The 24011-nt window shown below is 34.7% G+C and overlaps 1 protein-coding gene across 1 annotated transcript; it reads left to right on the plus strand.

Annotated features, from left to right (window-relative positions):
* The first annotated feature begins 5871 nt into the window (after positions 1 to 5871).
* On the plus strand, positions 5872 to 12785 carry LOC132557679 (heat shock 70 kDa protein 12A-like). Its single transcript, XM_060222198.1, has 4 exons — positions 5872 to 6147; positions 6448 to 6663; positions 9621 to 9765; positions 11815 to 12785. The coding sequence occupies exons 1-4, from the start codon at positions 5872 to 5874 to the stop codon at positions 12783 to 12785; spliced, it is 1608 nt and encodes a 535-aa protein (XP_060078181.1).
* The last annotated feature ends 11226 nt before the right edge of the window (positions 12786 to 24011 follow it).

Consider the following 24011-nt stretch of genomic DNA (forward strand, 5'->3'; position numbering starts at 1 on the left):
AATGTTTTGTGAGATGCATTCCAGTCATTAATATGAAATTCAACAAGGAAACAATGCATGCATAACCGGGAACATATCGTTACAGAGGATGATTTCTGTTAAAGACCAGATTTCTTGGTTAGGTCATTGAGCGTTTCTTTACTTTTTAAATATTTTTGTAACAATCGATAGGAGCGTCTTGTCTTTTAATGACGGACAAAACTTGCTGTAATTCATGTTTTGTAACGATCGATTGGAGCGTCTTGTGATTTAATGACAGACAATACTTGCTGTAATTTATGATATTTTTGATGATCGATGGGAGCGTCTTGCAATTTAATGACAGACAATGCTTGATGTAATTTATGTTCCGAACGATCGAATGTAGCTTCTCATGTTTTAATTAAAGAAAATACTTGCTGTAATTTATGTTCCGAACGATCGATTGGAGCGTCTTGTGATTTAATGACAGGCAAAACTTGCTGTAATTTATGTTTTTGTAACGATCGATTGGAGCGTCTTGTGATTTAATGACAGACAAAACTTGCTGTAATTTATGTTTTTGTAACGATCGATTGGAGCGTCTCCTGTTTTAATTACATTCGATACTTGCTGTAATTCATGTTTCTGCACCGATCGCTTGGAGTGTCTCGTATTTTGATGACAGACAGTACTTGCTGTAATTCATGTTTCTGCACCGATCGCTTAGAGTGTCTCGTATTTTGATGACAGACAGTACTTGCTGTAATTCATGTTTCTGCACCGATCGCTTGGAGTGTCTCGTATTTTGATGACAGATAGTACTTGCTGTAATTCATGTTTCTGCACCGATCGCTTGGAGTGTCTCGTATTTTGATGACAGATAGTACTTGCTGTAATTCATGGTTTTGTTATCACAATTTCAACACAACCATTTGGAATATATGAGTGACTGAAATAAAAGTTTTTTGTATTTTTCATCTATTTGTGTTTACAATAGGTATTATGTCAAATGGAAGGAAAAGTAACGTTGAAATGATGTCAACATAGACATTGTAGATAATATACAAATATCTTGTATCAGCTAAACCCTAGATACCATTCCAACATCACAATTATGTTTATTCTAATGTTAACGTTGAATTATCGAAACTTGACCTCAGTTTATATCAGAAGTTGACTTTAAATAACATTGAAAAAAATGGTCGTGTTAACCTTGAGTGAACGACCTGTTAACCTTGACTTGACGACAAAATTGTGTTGTGTTAACCTTGAACTGACGGTAAATGATGACATTTTCACCTTCATCTGACGATAAATGATGACATTTTAACCTTCAGTTGATGGTAAATGATGATATTTTAACCTTCAGTTGACGGTAAATGATGACATTTTAACCTTCAGTTGATGGTAAATGATGACATTTTAACCTTCAGTTAACGGTAAATTATGACATGATAACCTCTGTGTGACGACATGTTGGTCTTGAGTTGACGACAAAATTATGTTATGTTGACCCTGAAGTGACGAAAATAAGATGTTATGATAATACTGGGTTAATAACAAAATGTTGTCATGCCTTCCTTGAGTTAACGACAAAATGATGTTATACATGATTGACAATTTAGTAGTCAAACGGATTGAATGATGGACAAACACAACAATCTTTTCCACATTGAAGGTTAGAAAAACAACGTAACAGTCAAAGGGACATAACTCAAATTTTATTACATAACTGAAATATACTCGTACGAAAACACTCCAATATTATGGAACTAAGTTCTCAGATATACACTCAAAAGTTTTAGTTTCAGAACATAGTTGTTGCAGATTTAATCATGTTTCTATTTATCTTTAAGCATAAAAAAACTATAGCAAACAACAGTGAACTCTTACTGAAGTTTTGTTCGTTTTTGTAAAATAAAAGCTGTCCATTGATTAGTGGTAATACTTATAACTCTGTACCGTTATAAAATATCTTGAATACGCCTACAACGTTATTTCTTTTCAATGGAAGTATTTAAGAACAATTATGAAAACTTAAACTAAGTAAATAAATAATAAAAAGGAGTCGACGAATTTTCATATTCAATACTCATTGTTTTGATGTGACATTGCGTCCTTATTTCCTGTAAATCTTTATAATTTGTCAATGCTTTGGTCGAAGTACCCTCACGTTAAGTTATAAACTTTTGTAGGTTGCACTGTTTGAAAAAACAAATAAAAGAAAATATCACGATATCAACATAATCATAAATCTAGGCTCCATTGAATTAATGTAGGTCACATTGTCCGGAAGTGAATACTTGTCGTTTGCCGATTGGTAGTATTCTGGAATTTAAAAATATATTGATAACAAGACAATTATTCATAAATATGAATTACAGGTTATGGAACTCGTATTTTTAGTGCTGTTTTACACATATGCATATCCAATATCAGTTTTATATTTCTTGTTGACTGTTCTAACTAAGATCGGTTATTATATAGGTATTTTTTTTACACACGGATACCCGGAAGAAACCCAAGTAAGTTTATAAATATTTCATCAGTATAAAGACGGGTTGTAGTTCTGTATAGTACTGATTGTTCTGTAGTAGTATTCTGAGGTCATTTTTGCTTTTGTCTCGTGTAGATTGGACGTCTGGATAAAATCAAATTCGTAGTTTGAACGACTTTTCAAGCAGCGAGTATAAACACTCATAACTTCCGGGTTATGCATGTTTGGACAAAATACCCCTTCCTATCTTAAAAACACTAATGTTGAATTATCTCGAATCATAGCTAGTAAAAATGATCCCGGAAAGATTGTATAACAGACACACAAGTGAATATCACATTAAAGTTAGAAAATATAGTTATATATAGAAGAGTCAAACAATGAATTCAAGTCATAATTCTGAAGCCTGAGAGACGACTGAAGAAAGTCCAAAAGTCATCGAAAGAAAAGTTTAAATTTTGATAGGGAGGTGCACTAGTTCCATAATTCAATAAATTTATCGATTTTTATATATCTGATGATTTTAGAACAACGGTAATTACATGTGTATATTCAGAAGAATACTTCGGGTTATTAAGAACGTCGAGGAAAGGTGACCATGTTGTCACAAGCAATATCTGCACCTAAGCCCAACAGTAATGTTACATTGATTTAAGATAACTGTCAAAATTCGCAGAATACAAATACATAAAATATCATATAATCTGTACTGTATAAACCTTTTATGACACCTTTGATAGACATAAACATTGTGTGAACTAAGTAGTGATTGTGTGTTCATATCGACTTTGTGAATGTAATCTTCTTTTATATGTTCATGGTTCATAGAATTGAAGTCATCTTCACATCATTTAGTTAATTTCTTAATTATCACGTAAGGAATAGAATTTCAACACTGACTGCCAAGTATATATTTTCAGCGAAGAAGATATTAAGTCTAAGTGTTACAATAATAATAGACTTTATTTAAAGAGGATAATACATGTTTAGCCAAAGCCACATGGTCCTCAAGTTAGTAAAATATTACATTCGTTAGTAAAACATGATATCACAATCAGATACTAAAATACATACAAAATTATGATAGTGAAATACATTATAACATATCACAGTCAGTATTAATTAATATTATCACAGATAACACAAACACATATTTGTGCTAATTTGATTTGTCAATTAAATGGCTTTAAGCCGTATATACATATATACTAACATAACAAAAGTAAAAATTACCAGGATATTAGCTAGTATAGCATAGATTAAAAAAGGAAAATTAGCATTAAAACAACAGTTAAGAATTCCAAAAGTAATGAACTAGTTGTTCTCTAAAAGAATTAAAAGTTTGAATGTCTTTTAACAGACTAGGTAGACTATTCCAGTCCTGATCACCAGATATAAATTTTTTGGAGTAAAATGTAGTTCTGTGCTTAGGAACAATAACATTATTTGCCACGGATAACCTGGTAATCTTCTGTGTTCATCATTAGTAAGTTTTATATTGTGGCTTAAGAAATCTGACACCAGTCCATGAATATATTTGTAAAACATACATATTCTCTTGAATTTAAAATATTTTTCAATTGGAATCCATTTTAAAACAGAAAACATATCTGAGGAAGGTGTATCATATGGCACATCAAGTATAACTCTTGCTGCCTATTTCTGGGCTTTATATAATTTACCCATATGATTTGCATCATATCCAGACCATACAGTACAGCAATAAATAAAATGGGGAAAAATACATGAGTTGTAAAACTTCATTCTACCTTGAATGGGAAGATAGGAACGTATACGCCTTAACAAACCTAAGCATTTTTCTAATTTTAGACACTGCTTTGTCAACATGACTTTTCCCTGACAAACAATAATCAAGATGTACACCTAAAAGTTTTTTTTTCATTTTCCACTTGTTCTAATTCAGTGTCCCCAAGTTTCAGGCGAAGTTTACAATCTGTAGTCATGGAGAGTTTCTGTTTTGAAGTAACAATATCATACATTTTGTTTTCAGTATACCAATTTGTTACATTTTCTAAATCTGTCTGCAAAATATTTTGTATATCTTCTAAGGATTTACTGGCATAATGGAAACTGGAATCGTCAGCATGCATTTCGGTATTTGTATCAACGGATAATGATAAATCATTTATAAATGTCAAAAATAGTCACGGGCCTAAGATTGAACCTTGTGGTACACCATGGTACACCCGTAGATGGAAACCATTTTTACCTACCACACCTCTTTTAATAACACATGACGTTGTTATCATAATCATCCATTACTTATAGGCTGTCTATCTTAACAAACCAATCAATTTCTAGTTATAATGTGTTATGATATTATAATATTTCCATGAAACAGGTCAAACAAACCTGTGGTGATGGTATATGGTATCTGTTTTACTCTAAACTCGCTAGTGTTTTTGTAACTTTTGATAAGTAATTAAAGATAGCTGATACCTCACACCACAACCACTTGTCGTGTAATCTCTATGCAAACATACTGATATACAAATCTTATAACATGATGTATAATATCCACGAGTCTTTTTATCTTTATATATTATATCGTTGATTGTTTTACTTAGCGGGAATACTTATAAAACAATGTAACAAGCTAGCAATATAAATGGTATTAATGAATGTATATAAATCTACCAGTTACACAGTCAGACATTATGGACATGTACATGTACATCTTTCTGGAGACAAACAAAAACATGTTAGTTAATGTCATATGAATTTGCTCTCACACAAAGTTCAAAATTATTTACTATTATAACAAAGCATTCTTAAGATAGTGGTTAAAAATCTTATCCTAACCTTTAAACTGTAACGAAAAGAGATAACTAGAAATGTTGGGATTTTTTTCTCAAGTCGTAGGTGAAGTATAGATGAAATATATATAGGTTTTGTTAGTTTTTCTTTCCCTACAATTGTATCTTTTCAATATTCAATTTCCCTTTGACTTAGTATCTCAGTGCTTTTGTACTTACAGCTATTGGATTCATTTGGCATATCTTAAACAATTAAACTGTATTTTACTACTTTGACATACAACACTATGATGTTAATATATGACTTTGTAACAGATCTAATGAAATATTTACTCACATATTTACAGTCGATATCACATTAAGACATGAAATGTAAAAAAAAATAATAAAAAAAGAAAACTTCAGAGTGATAGTGACAACTAAGACGAACATTAATACGTTACAAACACATTTAAAACGAACATCGATACAACTGTATACTGGGGAAAATACCGCTACATCTTATATGACGTAAGTATGTAATACCCAAGTGTTGTGCATAGTAAGACTGTTTATATAAGCAGAATGGAGGGACTTCTCTATAGTGAAATAGTTTTATTTTATGAAGTTAATCTGTTTTACTATATTCACAGAAACATGGATAAGTTTACTCCGCCTGTGTTGTCAGCAGCGATAAATATAGGAGATACGCACTGGTGTTGTGGTGTTTCGTCGTTTACCAATCCTCAAGAGGCAGTTGTGGCAATCAGTGATTCTAAAAAGTGCTGGAATTTTCGGACTGCTCTTCTCCTGAATCCAGACAAAAGCTTTCACTCCTTTGGATGTAAGGCAGAGGAAAACTATGCTGATATTACGGAGGCAGCCAAGGACCAACACACATATTACTACTTCCGGAACTTGCACAATATCAAAGTGAAGATCTGTTTTTTACCAATTCAAAAGAAAATGGATATGAAAATGTGAAGACTTACAAAAGAACCATCAGCTCTTTATTATGTTTTTCGCTCAGTGGCATTTCAGTCACCACTCTCTTGCCCTAACCAGGCTGTTTCACTAGCTTTCTTTTCTCTTTTTTTTCTATAAATGTTTCATGGAAAAATAAACCATTCTTCGAAAAGGATTTTATTTAAGTGATTAATCTTTTTGAGCGGGATCTCGGCATGATTAACATGCAAATAATTGGATTAAAAAGTGTTCATCTCTTTTTTGCAGAAATTTCACAAGCACGCAATGGTAAAAGATGAGACTGGTAAAATGTTCCCACTATTCGATATTCTTGTCCATTCTATACGATTCATGAAAGAACTATTAGAGAGAAGAGTAGGAGAGAGGTGCGTCATTATTGATTCAGAAATTGTGAACGTACTGACTATCCCTGCCAGATGGGACAGTGACGGGAAACAGTTAGTACGACAGGCAGCACAACAGGTAAGTAGTAGCACATACTTTGTGCGAGAGGTTTACGGAAACAATTGATCATTACTTGATAAAGCTAAAAGAGAGTTTCCCGCGTATTTTCGCTAATGTTTTTTCCACGAAACAACAAAATGTATAACGGCATGAATTTTAGATTTTCTTTTTGAATGAAAGGAGCAGAAATTACTCATGTGTTATTCCATAGCCAGCATTTGTCATTAACTAATTTCGGTGTGTTGTCACTCGTTCACCACAGTATTCTCTTCATTACTATGCATATGGGTATATCACGTGACCACTTGGATCCAGTCAGTATCAATGGCAGAAATAGATTCAATGGGGTCAGAGGTAATGTTTACATTTTACTACGAGGAATGTCGTCGTTACGTAAATTTCGTGTTTAGAATCAAGAGTAACCTCTATCTATACCTTATTAGTTCATTCATTCATTGAAACTCCGTCTGTTGGCGAAATATTTCGTTTGGAAAGATCGTAATTTTCCTTTTATTTTACTTTTAAGCCAGTCCTGCGAATTTCCCCTTCGGGTATATGACATTTAAAACATTCCTATATAAATTGTAACTATCAGGGGCATCTGCAGCCTGGTATTTTTAAAGGATGACCCTGCCACTTTTTGTCTAAACTGGCAGTCCCATCAATGCCCATTACACACCGTCATGAAATTAAGCTCACTTTTCGAAACAAAAATAAAGCGAGAATGGGCTCGCATATTTTGTGTCGTCAGTATTCACATGAAATGATAGATATCAATGGACAAAATACACTGTACTAAATTTAAATACTCGTTTTTACTGGATTCAGCTTTGGGAACCATGCGTAGACTCTTTGCAGCAAAATATTGCCACGGTTACCAGTCAATATTTATTCAAATTAAAGTGTCATTACTATAAAACTGTACTTGTGCTTGGGGGGGGGGAGGGGGTATTAGTCAACCATTGGCTCACAGTTTTAATTGATTTCGAAAAAGAAATGTGTGCAAAAAAATAAAATATTCCAAATAAATGAAAGTGAATTCTTTAATAAATTATTTTATCACAAATTGAACTCCTAATATTGAAAATAATTTACTAAAAAGAAAGGACTTTAGGCAGGCCACCTATCTAGATGATAGCAATACGCGTTTCAAACCTATTTTCCTAGTCCTCTTATTTCTAACTCGTCTGCAATGGTGCAGAGATAAGGTTTACTGAGTATAATTCCAGTCTCGAAAAATCAAAACTGTTGGGCTACTGTTATCTTGTAAACATATACAAAACATTATTTCCCTTCACTATAGCAGAAACTAAGTGGAATCTACGTCACAAAGAGTTGCTTACTAGTCTTTTGGTAAACGTAAAAAGCTTCGTTTACAACCCTTCAAGCAATTTGTATTTCCAGTTACATTTTTCCAGATAGCTGTTCATTAAAGGAAATTTCAAGATGGCATCCAAACAAAAATATACTCTTTTCAGTCTTTACAGTCCTGTCTAATTATATCAAAAAGTCTTTCTCTGATTACATTATACTGTGTGTCTACATTGCTTTCTGTTTCGCCTAAACCTAGTCTGATGTTTAAAACCCATTTGTCATTCTTTTCAAACATATCTTCATAAAATGATTTTCACAAATTTCGTCTTTTTTAATTTCATCCAATACTTATATATTCTTAATTTCTATTGTTCGAAATTAACCATATTATTACACGCATTTATCCGAATTCAAATTATCTTTTATGAAACATCGTGGAATATTTTTCAATCTCGGTTGCTTGATGAAAGCCCCACATTTCGGATCAATAAGTTGGAATGCTATTAACGTATGTATCAAAGATCGATAATTGGGTTTCAATATCGAAATTATTTTTACGACACACGTCTATAACTGCAAAACAACTTTTCGTCCTTTCTCGATGATGTTTTGTTAGTCGTGCTAAAAACTCCATAATGATCTAGTAACATGCCCAAATAGTTGAGTTCACTTACAATTTCTAATTGACAACCGTCATAGTTCCTGTCTCGTCATTAATTGCCACCATTTCAATGCAACCATTTCGGAAAACTTGAATTTTTGTTTTACTTGTACTGACATTCAAATCCCATTATGTTTCTTAAGAATTTAGCATATTCTGTAAGCGTTCTGGCGTCTTTAAGAATATTGCCATGTCATCTGCGTACATTAACAGGAACAAGTCTAAATTTCAACCGAAGGACAGCTGTCAATTAATTATTCATTTCACTCGTTAGATAATTCTCTGTAAAGGTGTTATTTATGCTGCCTTCACTAGAATCAACATTACTACAAATATTTAACAAGTTTTGGATATTGTCCTCTAGCGTTCTTTCAACCTGTTCATCATCATCCTCGTTCCAGTTCACGTTCTCGACATTCTCTCTCACTTCCGGTCTCCTTGGACATTCGTCTGACGAACTATACTACTTCCGGTTTCGTACTTAGATAGAACAGCTGGCCGGGCAGCTTGAAAGCTTTTAAATATTCTTAAAGAAAAAATCGTGAGTTAAAACATAATTGATTAGACTCGAACCTCTCGCGTTATAAAACGTGATACTACCGGAAAGATCGTCCATTTACGTAACCCAGTAGTTCAATTAAGTGTCGATCAAACTGATTACCCGGTACTAGTGTATATAGGCATAGTTGTGGAGTAAAATTGTTTCCTACTTCAGTTAGCTTTATCTGCGATGTCAGGGGACGTTTTGAGACATCTAACGATCCCTACTACAGTCAAAATGCGTTACCTAACTATTGTTAAGTGAAGACGACTGTGTGGACCTATATTGAAAAGATTTGTTTGATAGAAAAAAAGGGTATTAGTAAAATTTCGAACAACAAAAAATTGATAAACCAATAACACGGAATCACAAATCAGAAGGAACAACAGTTTCAAATGTTCAGGTAATATAATGCTCTCGAGAAAGTTTATTCCACCATGTTGACGAATCGGTTTTCAGGCTGGTATACAAAATAACAGATGCATAGTTGTCCTTGAGCCGGTGGTCGCTGCTTTAGGTTACTGCGCAGGAGAAACTCATGACGAAATATCCTTTTACAAGGCTGCCGAGTCCGGTGCTGCGTATATTGTCCTCGACTTACGAGGTAAACATTTATGTTCAATAAAGTCGTAACATAATATGTAATGCGTTTTGCAACAAATTTTCCTCTATGATAACGGGAGAAAATGTATGAATAGAATATATGAAAGGACCAAGTGAAGTTATGCTACAACATTAGAAAAAGATAATCCAACTTTATATTGTGTTTGAGTGATTTTAGTTTTAACAAGAATGGGAGACTATTGGAATTATAGTACTTGTAATTCCTGAATAAGTTTGATAAATGTCAACTTGGCATGCTCTCTCGATGAAATAAACTTTACCAAAATTACTTCTATTCTTTGCCAAGAAATGGATTGCGCCAAATTAAGATTCACAGTAGATACTCTCGATAAATTTTAATTCATAACATAAAATACTATACATTAGTTACATAAGAAACATTGCATCCAAAATTACATTTAAAGTTAACAGTAGGTCAGATCGAATAGTTATGTAACCATGGACAACACCCGTATGTTAATCATATTGGTTGTTCTCGTTTTCTTCTTTTAATTGCATTAACAAATAGATGTGTATAAGTATGATACATAATGCCTTCCCATAAAAAACTGACCTTGTTCGATTGAATCTCGACGTGTTTGATGCTCCTTAGTTTGCTTGTTGGCTCCGTTGGTATTTATCTTGATCTCATTTGGGAACGTGACATTACCTACTTGGATTGCTTTTCTGTTGCTAAACGTCCTACCAACAATTACGGTTATTTAAGGAAGGATTCCCTGTGTATGCGAGAGCATGTGTTTGGCAAACAATCAAACAACAACAACAAAATATAAACATGTCGATGTAAGCATAATCAAACTCATATTTTATGAAACTAGGGAAAACATGACAAAAGAAAGATTTACATGATTACTAAAAATATACAAGGAGAATATAACCAGGTGTTCTGGAAGAGTAAGGTCTGCATCATCAACGATACTCGCCATGTAAGTCTTGTTTGTTTGTGGGAAGCTACGTTATGTTCATATAAGTCCATTTGTGATTGTGCGAAACTGATGCCAACACTCCAGATCTACCACACTGAAATGTATTGACAACAACCATGATATATTACATCGCATTATGCTCACAGGCAGCCATAACGCTATCACAATGCTGAACGAGCAGTAGTAACTACCATTTTGTAAGAGTCGGGTATGTATCAGTCAAGAAACAGAAACCAAAGATTTCTGCACAAAGAGAAACGTTCAACTAATTGCCAAAAAAGTGGCAGAGGTTAAGTGGTCTGAAACAAGAGGAAATATCTAATCTAAATCTGGTACAGGAAAGCAAGATGGCAAACAGGGCAGGTTAAATTCTCATGCGCTAGGTATAGGGCTTTACCCTTCCGGAACACCTGATCTTATTCTCCCCGTATTTCTTCAGGGGTCATGTAAATCTTTCGTTTATATTTTACTCTCGTTTCACTTGATTTTAATTAACAGTTTTAATTAAGATCCTGTTGAAATGTGATTATTATCTATGTTGTTTTCACAGCATGTTTCATACCTCTCGCAATCGAAAAGTGTTTGCAAAAAAACCCTGCTAGCACGGTCCACTGCACATCTTGTCAAATTTGGTGGATATTAATGATAATGATATTAATGAAATGCATTTCTCTGCTAGAAAAATTGTTATATACAGCTAATAATAATGAGGTCAATTACAGTAAAATGAAAATTATCAATATGGTGTTTCTTGGTTTCTGAAAACATATCTCATGCAGTTAGCTACATAGTATATGTGATGTTATACATTATATTAGAAAACGGTCATCATCCAATCGTTCACCGGAAGACAATTTAAAATATTTTCATTCCTTGAAAGACGCCGTCGGCGTTTTCTTAAAATATTAAAGAAAAAGTATACTTTGTATGAAAAAGCATTTTACTTGTTTCCAACGTCCTTTATACTTACATTGAGAATGTGCTCTTTTTCGTTTTTCCTCTCTCTTTAAATCATTCTTATTGCAATATGTTACATATCGAATATCGTTTATCAAAATGGACATCTTGAATATGCGATATTGATATGTTTGTACAATAAACAGGTAAGACTAGCAACATATCCTGTCATCAACATAACGGGTTTCTCAGACAGCTGCTGCAGTGCGAAGGAGGTGACAGTGTCAATGATGATTTTTTGAAACTCCTGAAGCAGGCCGTTGGGGAGGAACGTTTCGCACAATTAGAAAAGGGGGATATAGACGAAATAATCGATTGTTTTGAAATGAAGATGTGTTCACTACAAACCAACAGTAGTGTGAATATGAAAATACCAGCGTCATTAGCGCAAAAAAAACCATTTCTTGACGATGTGAAGATTACTACACACAAACTGCGTGTCAGTAGTGAAAGATACCATCAACTATTTGAAAAGACCATCACCGCCATTGAAAGATCAATGAAACAGATTCTTCAAAATGAGCAGTCCAAGGAACTTGAATATATACTGATGATAGGTGAATTCTCAAAATGTGAAATTGTGCAACGTGCCATCAGGAACAAGTTTCCCGAAAAGCGCATCATAGTGTCAGTTGATACTGATTGTCTCGTTCTCAAGGGTGCGATTTACTATGGTGGCATTCTGAAGACACCGATAAGTGAAGTGAAATATACATATGGCATTCAACACTGGCCAAAGTTTGACAATTCAAGACATGCACTGGACAAGCTGGTCGTCATTGACGGGGTTATTCGATGCAAAGATGTGTTTTATAAATATATTGAAAAGGGAGATAGGATCCCGACAGCTCGAAGAATATCATATGTTTATAGACAGTTTGCCTCCAGCTCGGGCACAATAGACTGTACGGTGTATATATCGACCAAGTCCGATCCAGTGTATGTTGACGATGACGAGTGCGCCGTGTTAGGTGTCTTACGTACGAACTTTACTGCCAACTGGAAAGGGCTGGTGGAGATTGAACAATCTCTCATCTTCGGTGAAACATGCATTTCGTTACAGGCAAAGGATATGGTAACTGGAAAAGTCTGTGAAACACAAATTGAATACGTGTAAGTATTGTTTCATTTGTTTGTGTTTTATGCACTTGTGTTAATTGTGATCTCGATTGATTAGAAATGTAATTTGAAAGAGAAAAATATTTCTTCTTCAACATTTCTAAGATATCGCTTCTGCCAACGATTCCATATTAATAGCCAGCCATAGGATTATATCAACAGCTTGAGAAATGTCCATAATGATTTATATAACTTTTAATACTACTTGTAACAGATCACTCTGGAATGTCACCTTAGAAGATAGTAAACTAACTCTGAAACATATGTAGTCGGTTTTTCTTTGTTCTAAATTTCAAACTTATTTGATAATTTTGAAAACTAAAACGATTATATGGTTTTGTTCGCTGAAGAATACCTTTTCACAGGAAAACCTCATCGTTCCAAATTCCGACGCGCTTAAAACCCAATAACAGTTAAATTAGGTATATATAACCTATAAAAATTATTAATGTATTCATTCAAATTCTTTTTAGGTAAGCTCTCCATCATGTCTTAGTAAGAGACCTGAATGAACTGGAACCTGGACAGGACTGTTCATTGACAATGGATCCATGACCCATTCAGCCAATATACACGAGATCACAAAATGTCTAACATTGGAGTTCGAATATAATATTAAAGTGACTGTACAGCTATCCTATAGACTGGCCCATGAATAGGGCGGCATATATTTCTGGTCATGAAATTGTGTACATATTCATACGTTTTAGCGTTTATAATGGTACTAATAGTTTTTTTTTAATTCCGGAAGAATGTTGCGACGCTTGTTGTCTTTAAGTGAACATGTGTCGGAGGGTTGACAATTTTGCTGTGTTAGGTATCGGAAGGTTGACAATTTTGCTGTGTTAGGAATCGGAAGGTTGACAGATTTGCTGTGTTAGGTATCGGAAGGTTGACAATTTTGCTGTGCTAGGTATCGGAAGGTTGGCAGATTTGCTGTGTTAGGTGTCGGAAGGTTGACAATTTTGCTGTGTTTAGGAATCGGAAGGTTGACAATTTTGCTGTTTTAGGTGTCGGAAGGTTGACAATTTTGCTGTGTTTGGAATCGGAAGGTTGACAATTTTGCTGTGTTTGGAATCGGAAGGTTGACAATTCTGCTGTGTTAGGTATCGGAAGGTTGACAATTTTGTTGTGTTAGGTGTCGGAAGGTTGACAATTTTGCTGTGTTAGGAATCGGAAGGTTGACAATTTTGCTGTGTTAGGTGTCGGAAGGTTGACAATTTTGCTGTGTTTAGAATCGGAAGGTTGACAATTTTGCTGTGTTTAGAATCGGAAGGTTGACAATTTTGCTGTGTTAGGTGTCGGAAGGTTGACAATTTTGCTGTGTTAGGTATCGGAAGGTTGACAATTCTGCTGTGTTAGGTATCGGAAGGTTGACAATTTTGCTGTGTTAGGAATCGGAAGGTTGACAATTTTGCTGTGTTAGGTATCGGAAGGTTGACAATTATGCTGTGTTAGGTATCGGAAGGTTGACAATTTTGTTGTGTTAGGTGTCGGAAGGTTGACAATTTTGCTGTGTTAGGAATCGGAAGGTTGACAATTTTGCTGTGTTAGGTGTCGCAAGGTTGACAATTTTGCTGTGTTAGGAATCGGAAGGTTGACAATTTTGCTGTGTTAGGTGTCGGAAGGTTGACAATTTTGCTGTGTTAGGAATCGGAAGGTTGACAATTTTGCTGTGTTAGGTATCGGAAGGTTGACAATTTTGCTGTGCTAGTGTTCGTGTAATATTTATCTGAATGGATTAACTGAATTAATTCCTCCGGGAAATCTGAGTGGTTTGTAGTATTCAAGAAGAAACCCAAAATATCCTGAAGTGTTTATCGTTCGATAGTGATGCTACTGATATTTTCACTGTATTTGCTTTAATCATGTTTCTAAACTCAATAGCCTAGCATTATCAAGTTGAGAAGAAAAATAACACATGATGTAATTTATTCTTTTATTCAATTTTGAATTTATATGGTGTACATAAGGTAAATATGATTTCTTTCAAGCCGTGTTTGTTACAGACCGGAAATAAATGTAACTTGTAATTGTTTGTTGTCTTGTGAAACACAAATAGCGGAAATGTTCCCATCATGATTGTCAAGTGTTTGCAATTTTAATGATAATGTTGTAAATATCCTCTGTCGCTGGCGGCTGTGGTCATGATATATCCGTGTTTTATATTGTAAACCAGTATTTCGTTAGTTCAAATATTTTTGAGCTTTGAAAGGAGTTTTAAATGATTTAGAATTATTTTCGGAAATGTTTCCATAGCGTGTTATCCATAAGTCTCGTGATATAATAAATATGTTTATGCTCTTAACGTCACTGACCTTTCTGAAAATGAATATCGATATGAGACATTGATAAAGAGGATCAGTTGTAAGAGATGTGTCTATGATCTTATTGAAAGGTAAACTGTAAATAATGTATTTATGGAATGAGACTTAAACACTTAATCACCAGAACAAGTAGTTCTGTTTTTTGTTTTTTGTTTTTTTTTTGTTTTTTTTGGGGTTTTTTTGGTGACATTTTGACCAGCTTTTTTTTAAAAAGATTTATCACCCTTTAATCTCTCTTTGTTTTTTTTTCAACCAATTTATTTCAGCCTCGTGAGTCTGTATAACAATAACACGATAGAGTGTTCTCTGTGTGCCGTTTTGATTAAATAAGTAGTGTTACTTTTTCATATTTGTATTCCTATTAATACGATTTATTTAAGCATGGTATGGCCCTTTTATTTTAAGATATTTCAAGATATCAAGATGGCGTTCATGGTATCATCTTAAATGCAAAATGGTGAGGAAGTGGCATTTCGTACAAATGGACGACACGCCCGTGACAAACATTTTTGTCTTTGACCGGCACTGCTAAATAAATCAATAAATCTCGTGCGATTGTCAAAAGTAAATAGGTCTCTAGTTGCAACTAAAGGGATAATTATCAAATAAAACTAGCATGCTTGATGTAGTAAATCTGCATTCCCTTTAGTGTCATGAAACAAACAACGTGGTATTTTTTTACTATGATTTCAGGAAAAGGAAAGGTATAACATTGCGACAAATATTGATAAAAGGGGAACTGATCATTTACTGCTATTTTCATAGGTGATAAGACAATTTAAACGATTTTTCGTGTAACCATTTCATACTATTTAAAGGTACAGTTTTCATATACTATGAATACTTAGTAAGCATTTGATTTTTAATTGTGCAATCTTTGTCGCATTGGATTGATATCTTAATAATCAGGGCAAAACATATTACAAGCTAAATTTGGACAATTAGTTTCTCTCTCGTTATTGTTAATGCTGTATTTCATAACCAAAGAGACAATTAAACATATATGATATTAAGGAAGAAATTTTCTGTGTTCCAATTTTCGCAAATATAATAATAACAAAAGCATTCAGTTTGTCGGCCTAAAAACTGCAATGGAACAGCCTCTCAGTCGTTCTGATACCATAGCAACAAAACGAACATTTTTTGATATTTCATATATATTCATGTATTCCTTGCTAAATACAAAATTTCAAGGTTTTTTTTCTATTGAGATTTCGTAAAAGAAATCATCAAACCTTTGAAAAATATTGGCATAAATAATATCTAACCAACTTCATTTCGCGGAGACCAAAGTGTGATACGATGACGTTACGACGGGGTCGTTAATTCATGACGTCATATCGTTACGAACGCAGTGTATAATGATAACAAGAATTATAAAGGTTGTTCTGTCAATTACAAAGGCAACTTTAAATATTATGTGAAAACATTTCTAGATTATTTGCGAATAGGAACACCAAGAAAATCCGTTTTTGTTCAATGATCATTTTTAAGACATGTACATAATATTCGGGCAAAGTAAAAGAAATGATGATTTTGAGAGAAACAAAATATGTATGATTTTTTATGAATAATATCTGGTTCGTTAAAAGCATGTCAAGGAATCTGATAGGGTTAAGTACTATCTGATTTAGTTGTGCTCAGAAATAAAATTTTGATAGGTTTTGATAACATTTTCTGTTGGTTCAACGAAACTTGATCATTAGGATTTTACTCGATTGCCAGGATTCTCATTATCTTTGTAGATTTTAGTGTAAAGATCTTTGTACATATTTACAGACCATTTAACAAATTTTACTTCATGTAAACAATAATCAATTTCTGTATAGAATAAACAACATCAATATTGATAATAAAGTTGATTATGTCTATATAAAGCGGTCTCTTTTGTGCACTTCTAGTCGACAGACAATATTGAATATATAACGTCGGACGTGTTTGATAATTGTTTGTATGATCTGGTTGTACCGTGGTTGTTTACCTTGTTCTCATTTGGGAACGTGACATCATTTATTTGAAATGAACAATATTTACGGGACGGGTATTCTTCCGGAATATCTGGTCTCATTCTCCTTGTACTTTTCAGAAGACTTCTTGTGAATCTTTCTTCGGATCATATTCTGTCCTCATTTAATCGAATTTGAGTTTGGAATAATATTCTATTTTCCTGTACGTATTTTCTTCCAAGTTGCTTTTGTCTAAATGCATTGTGTTTTACACATACATGTAAATAGTTCTATAATAATGACCCGTATATAGAATACTGGACCAGATTTGTTATACAAGATTGATATCAACATCTATTGATAAGTCGTTTTGTCACGCTTTAAATGTTTATTTGCAGTTAAGTTAACTTTGTTAATAAGATTGTAGAAAAGTCGTACATCTTTATTTACTCATCACACTAGGGGGCGTTTCATGCGTCTTAAATCATTAAAACAAGCACAATAATTGTGAGCGTACTGTGTATTCAGGTTTTAAAATTATATTTTTAAATGTCCTCAAATAAATTTTAAACATATGTGTTGTCAAATTCCCTCCATCTGACACAAAAATACATCTCCCTTACAGTAAAGTAGATATGTTTATCATTATCTGGTGTAAACAAACTTTGCATTAGAGTTGATATTATACATAAAAATATAATACTTGGTCATTTCAGCACTTTCTGCTAGATTTTTAGATAAAACCTGAAATATCTGAGATATACTTTCAAAAGAGTGTAAAGAAATAACGCTAGTATGGCTGTTTCTGTAACTCCGAATAAAGTCACGACCTCAATAACTGAGACAATAATGAACAAGAAGTAATTCCATAAACGTCAGACTCTACTTAAGGGAAAGAAGCTCCAAACGAAGTCCTGAAACGTCATCTAGACACACGATCTGTCGATATCCACATCCCTTTATTGACTCTTCTCTAAAATGCATTATCAAAATATTATAATACTTTATTATTTGCAATTGGTAATAAAACGTGTAGACTAAATTCTGATTGAGCTGCTCCTTATATTCCTTTATATCCTAGGAAAATACTGTTCATAGTTGACCCTCGACAAACCGAACACCTTCGTTCTCGGTCAAAGTCATCCGGATTACGAATTTTCCTGTCGATTTTAGTCAACCAGCCAATCATTCTAGAGTTACCTCCCTTGATTACATGACGCTTTGATGTGGTAGGTTGTTTTCAAAATGTATTTTTATAACGTCTTTCATTGTCTAATTATAATATTTTCACGAATAATTGTAAATGAATAAAAAATTTTAACACGATAGTAGTCATTATTCATTGGAGTCCTATACTTGGGACGGTTTATTGAATGTATGCTCGGTATCAACAGTGATGTTTAACTCAAAATTATACAGTAGTCCACGCTTTCTTCATATGCTATACACTACAAACAGTGTGTGTATGGACGGAATTCAAATGTCCTGATGAATAAGACATTTTTTTGTCGTCTGGAACAGGGATAAATGTATATTACGTCGCTGTCTGTAAGTGTTCTATTTTTAGTATAAATCACATCGGTTACGTTTACACTTGCGCAAGAGATACTTACAGATCTAAACAAAATAAAATACTTTGAATTGAAAATTGAGAATATATATATATGTATATTCTCTATTGACTGCCATACTGATATCACAGAATTCTGTGCCGTCTTTTTTCTACAGATATGTTAAATATGCAGAAGTATTGAGAGATGATGGGCCCTTCATCCTCCGATTTTATTTCGTTTTTCTATGATTTACATGTATATCAGTCGTTAATTACACCATTTCTTTGCTGGGCGATTTACGTTTAATGTTAAATATCTTGGTTACTAAATGTTTTAAATCATAAGTGGTACCAGCGCGGAACATCCATGACGTATGTATATCTCTGCAGATCTAGCAATTATAACGTGTGAATATAGAATCATTCAGAATTAATCATGAATCATTTGAAAGCAGGCACAGACCAAGACATTCTCTCAGGTCTTTACTATTAATTCATTTTGACCTGTGTAGAGGTTATCTTAACCTTGACACGAGTTCCACAGGCAGTGGTTGCTATGACTACGCACAATGCCAAGCGGTATGCTCTACAATTTTGGTTCTTCACGTGTTAACAAAAAATGTCCGTACTATCGTGGAAACATCACTATGAAAAGTCCATTCCGTTTCAAAATATATTTACGGAAACCGGAATTTGAATATCCAGGCTGGTGAGTACAAAATTTCAGTCCGGATTGTGAGTTTTACGGATTATCGGTGTCCAAGTGATCGCGACGGGCCCACTGTAAATAACATTTGATTAGTTGTGGAAACAATTCAGATCAACTTGAAATTTAATTTTACATACACATTGATGTGGGGATGTAATTATCGCGTTACAGAATGATGGACCACAACTGAAAGGGTAATTCTCACAGGTATAAGATGCATTTTGATCATTGATAGTCAAATCAAATACATAGCATAAAGGACATCGAGTGCAAGACTTCAACCGTTCAATTTTCGTTGTCTGCAAATACTATCTGGTCTAATGCTGTATGATATTGAGAAGGGATCCATTAATGCTATGGAAGAAAAGTATTATAGAACGACAGACATGTCGACGGAACCTCCCTAAATAATTACGACACTTGAAATTTTCTTTTATGTTTTCAATTTTTATTTAATAACATTAAATTAATGCATTACAACAGAAAAGCCTGACCAATTTGCCGTCGGTAATCCTGGCCTCATGTAATATAACATATGATCAGCTACACCATGTACCTGAACGTTCAGATATCTTTAACTTCAATACTGAAAGGCATTGCATCTTTACAATCGTAGCATTATTACTCAGACCTATAACAATAAAACAACAAAACAAATGTACGACGTTGATAAATTACAGATATAACACATACAGATATCTATATGTACATTTCAACAAAGTTGCTCATTAACGATGCAGTTTCAATAGATATACATAACATGGGGAAAAGAATTACTGGTAGAAGAGCAATTGTAGAGGATTTTCAACATAACTGGAGAAGCCACGACTTAGCCACCGATAACCGAGTTAAGAGCTATGCCTGTTCAACGTCATTAGTAAAGTAGTACAGCGTCACTAGTACAATGTCACTAGTACAGCGTCACTAGAATAGCGTCATTAGTACAGCGTCACTAGTACAACGTCACTAGTACAGCGTCACTAGTACAACGTCACTAGTACAACGTCACTAGTACAACGTAACTAGTACAACGTCACTAGTACAGCGTCACTAGTACAGCGTCACTAGTACAACGTCACTAGTACAACGTCACTAGTACAACGTCATTAGTACAGCGTCACTAGTACAGCGTCTCTAGTACAACGTCACTAGTACAGCGTCACTAGTACAGCGTCACTAGTACAACGTCATTAGTACAACGTCACTAGTACAGCGTCACTAGTACAGCGTCACTAGTACAACGTCACTAGTACAACGTCATAAGTACAACGTCACTAGTACAGCGTCACTAGTACAGCGTCTTTAGTTCAACGTTATTAATACAACGTCATTAGTACAGCGTAACTAGTACAACTTCACTAGTACAACGTCACTAGTACAGCGTCACTAGTACAGCGTCACTAGTACAACGTCACTAGTACAGCGTCACTAGTACAGTGTAACTAGTACAACGTCACTAGCACAACGTAACTGGTACAACTTCACTAGTACAGCGTCATTAGTACAACCACACTAGTACAACGTCATTAGTACAGCGTAACCAGTACAACGTCATTAGTACAGCGTCATTAGTACAACGTCATTAGTTCAACGTAACTAGTACAGCGTCACTAGTACAGCGTCATTAGTACAACGTCATTAGTACAACGTCACTAGTACAACGTCACTAGTACAACGTCATTAGTACAACATCACTAGTACATCGTCACTAGTACAACGTCATCAGTACAACCTCACTAGTACAACGTCACTAGTACAACGTCACTACTTAAGCGTTACTAGCACAACTTCACTAGTACAACGTCATTAGTTCAACGTAATTAGTACAACTTCACTAGTACAGCGTCATTAGTACAACGTCATTAGTACAGCGTCACTAGTACAACGTCGTTAGTACAGCGTCACTAGTACAACGTCATTAGTACAACGTCACTAGTACAACGTCATTAGTTAAACGTCGTTAGTACAGCGTCACTTGTACAACGTCGTTAGTACAGCGTCACTAGTACAACGTCACTAGTACAGCGTCAATAGTACAGCGTCACTAGTACAGCGTCACTAGTACAGCGTCACTAGTACAGCGTCACTAGTACAACGTCACTAGTACAGCGTCATTAGTACAACGTCACTAGTACAACGTCACTAGTACAGCGTCACTAGTACAACGTCGTTAGTTAAACGTCGTTAGTACAGCGTCACTAGTACAACGTCGTTAGTACAACGTCACTAGTACAACGTCACTAGTACAATGTCACTAGTACAAAGTCACTAGCACAACGTCACTATTACGTTATTAAACAGCGTCACTAGTACAGCGTCATTAGTACAACGTCACTAGTACATTGCACTAGTACAGGTCACTAGTACAGCGTCATTAGTACGTCATTAAACAGCGTCATTAATACAGCGTCACTAGTACAACGTCACTAGTACATTGCACTAGTACAGCGTCACTAGTACAACGTCACTAGTACATTGCACTAGTACAGGTCGCTAGTACAGCGTCATTAGTACGTCATTAAACAGCGTCACTAATACAGCGTCACTAGTACAACGTCACTAGTACATTGCACTAGTACAGCGTCACTAGTACAACGTCACTAGTACAGGTCACTAGTACAGCGTCATTAGTACGTCATTAAACAGCGTCATTAATACAGCGTCACTAGTACAACGTCACTAGTACATTGCACTAGTACAGCGTCAAGTTGTGAAAATATACAAGCGCTACAACTACAATGTATGTCATTGCGGACGTTTGTCGTCAGAAAGTCGCAGAAGGCCGGTATGACATTTATTTTAAAATTAAGGTCGGTGCAAAACACCATACCCAGATCAGCTACTGACGACTAACGTCGGAAACACACACATTACAGCACTTGTATATCATGTCATAATTAGTATTTGGCCAAGGGAAACAATTGGAACCAACGTCTTAGTCAGGTCAGTGATGACGACCATCCTTAGAAAAATACACATTATAGTACTTGTATTTCACGTCATATTTAGGTCAAGGGAGACAATCGGAACTAACGTCTTAGCCAGGTCAGTGATGAATAACTACCCTTAATCAGTCATATCAAGTCATGAGGTCAAGGGAGACGACCACTGCAATGTTATAACAAGATTAGTTGGGACGACCACTGTCGTCTGTCGTAACGTAACATTACAAAGGTCACTTATCAGTATTTTTGTTTAGATTGAAAACATAATAAGGTTAGTCGGGACTTTTTGTCTCAGAGTTTAACATCTTCTAAGGTATTCTGACTGAAAAATATCTTCAACAGAGGAAATTTCAGTAGGAACCTTCCTATTTAAACATTTTACTTGTTGCTGACAATTTCGACATAAGCATGAAAAATAGTTAAATCTGATAATTCACAAAATACTACCAAAATACATTACAGGTATAAGATAAGATACTGCAATCATAAATTAAAATGATTGACTGCTTAAAGTATACAACAGGTATTATAAACACATTAGCAGTCGTCTTTTCTTCTGGAATTCAATCACATACTACAAACAATTCATTTAAACAGGTTGTTGGACATTGTCTCTAATGTTGTCCATGAACCAGTATATCATATGCAAAAACCGGGTAAAGCGACTTTTAGCAGATTAGGAAATGCATGAATGAATCAACAGTATCAGTATTACGTAATAGAATCTTGATTCCGCGCAATGTGTTATCGATATTATATATACACTATTTAAACCTGTATTTCAACAATATCAATCACATTCATATTAGTTTGGCTTCATCATGAACAACATCTTACACATAGATATCAGTATTTGTCAACATGCTGAAGGATATAAAACAAAGGAAATGTTTGGTGTAACATTCGTCATTGTCATACCGTTCAGTGTAACATCTAGGCATGATAATCGTCATTGTCATACCGTTCACTGTAACATCTAGGCATGATAATCGTCATTTTCATACCGTTCACTGTAACATCTAGGCATGATAATCGTCATTGTCATACCATTGTCATACCGTTCACTGTAACATCTGGGTATGACCTTCGTCATTGTCATACTGTTCACTGTAACACCTAGGCATGATAATCGTCATTTTCATACCGTTCACTGTAACATCTAGGCATGATAATCGTCATTGTCATACCATTGTCATACCGTTCACTGTAACATCGGGTATGACCTTCGTCATTGTTATACCATTGTCATACCGTTCACTGTAACATCTAGGCATGATAATCGTCATTTTCATACCGTTCACTGTAACATCTAGGCGTGATAATCGTCATTGTCATATCGTTCACTGTAACATCTAGGCATGATAATCGTCATTGTCATACCATTGTCATATCGTTCACTGTAACATCTAGGTATGACCTACGTCATTGTCACACCATTCAGTGTAACATCTAGGCATGACCTTCGTCATTGTCATACCGTTCAGTGTACTCTAGGCATGACCTTCGTCATTGTCATATCGTTCAGTGTAACATCTAAGTAGGACCTTTGTCATTGTCAAACCGTTCACTGTAACATCTAGGCATGACCTTCGTCATTGTCATACCATTGTCATACCGTTCACTGTAACACCTAGGCATGACCTTCGTCATTGTCATACCATTCAGTGTAACATCTAGGCATGACCTTCGTCATTGTCATACCGTTCAGTGTACTCTAGGCATGACCTTCGTCATTGTCATACCGT

The sequence above is a fragment of the Ylistrum balloti genome, unplaced genomic scaffold (assembly GCF_031769215.1).
Source record: "Ylistrum balloti isolate Yb309-2 unplaced genomic scaffold, AGI_CSIRO_Ybal_v1 Utg370706, whole genome shotgun sequence".
Classification (NCBI taxonomy): Eukaryota; Metazoa; Mollusca; class Bivalvia; order Pectinida; family Pectinidae; genus Ylistrum; species Ylistrum balloti.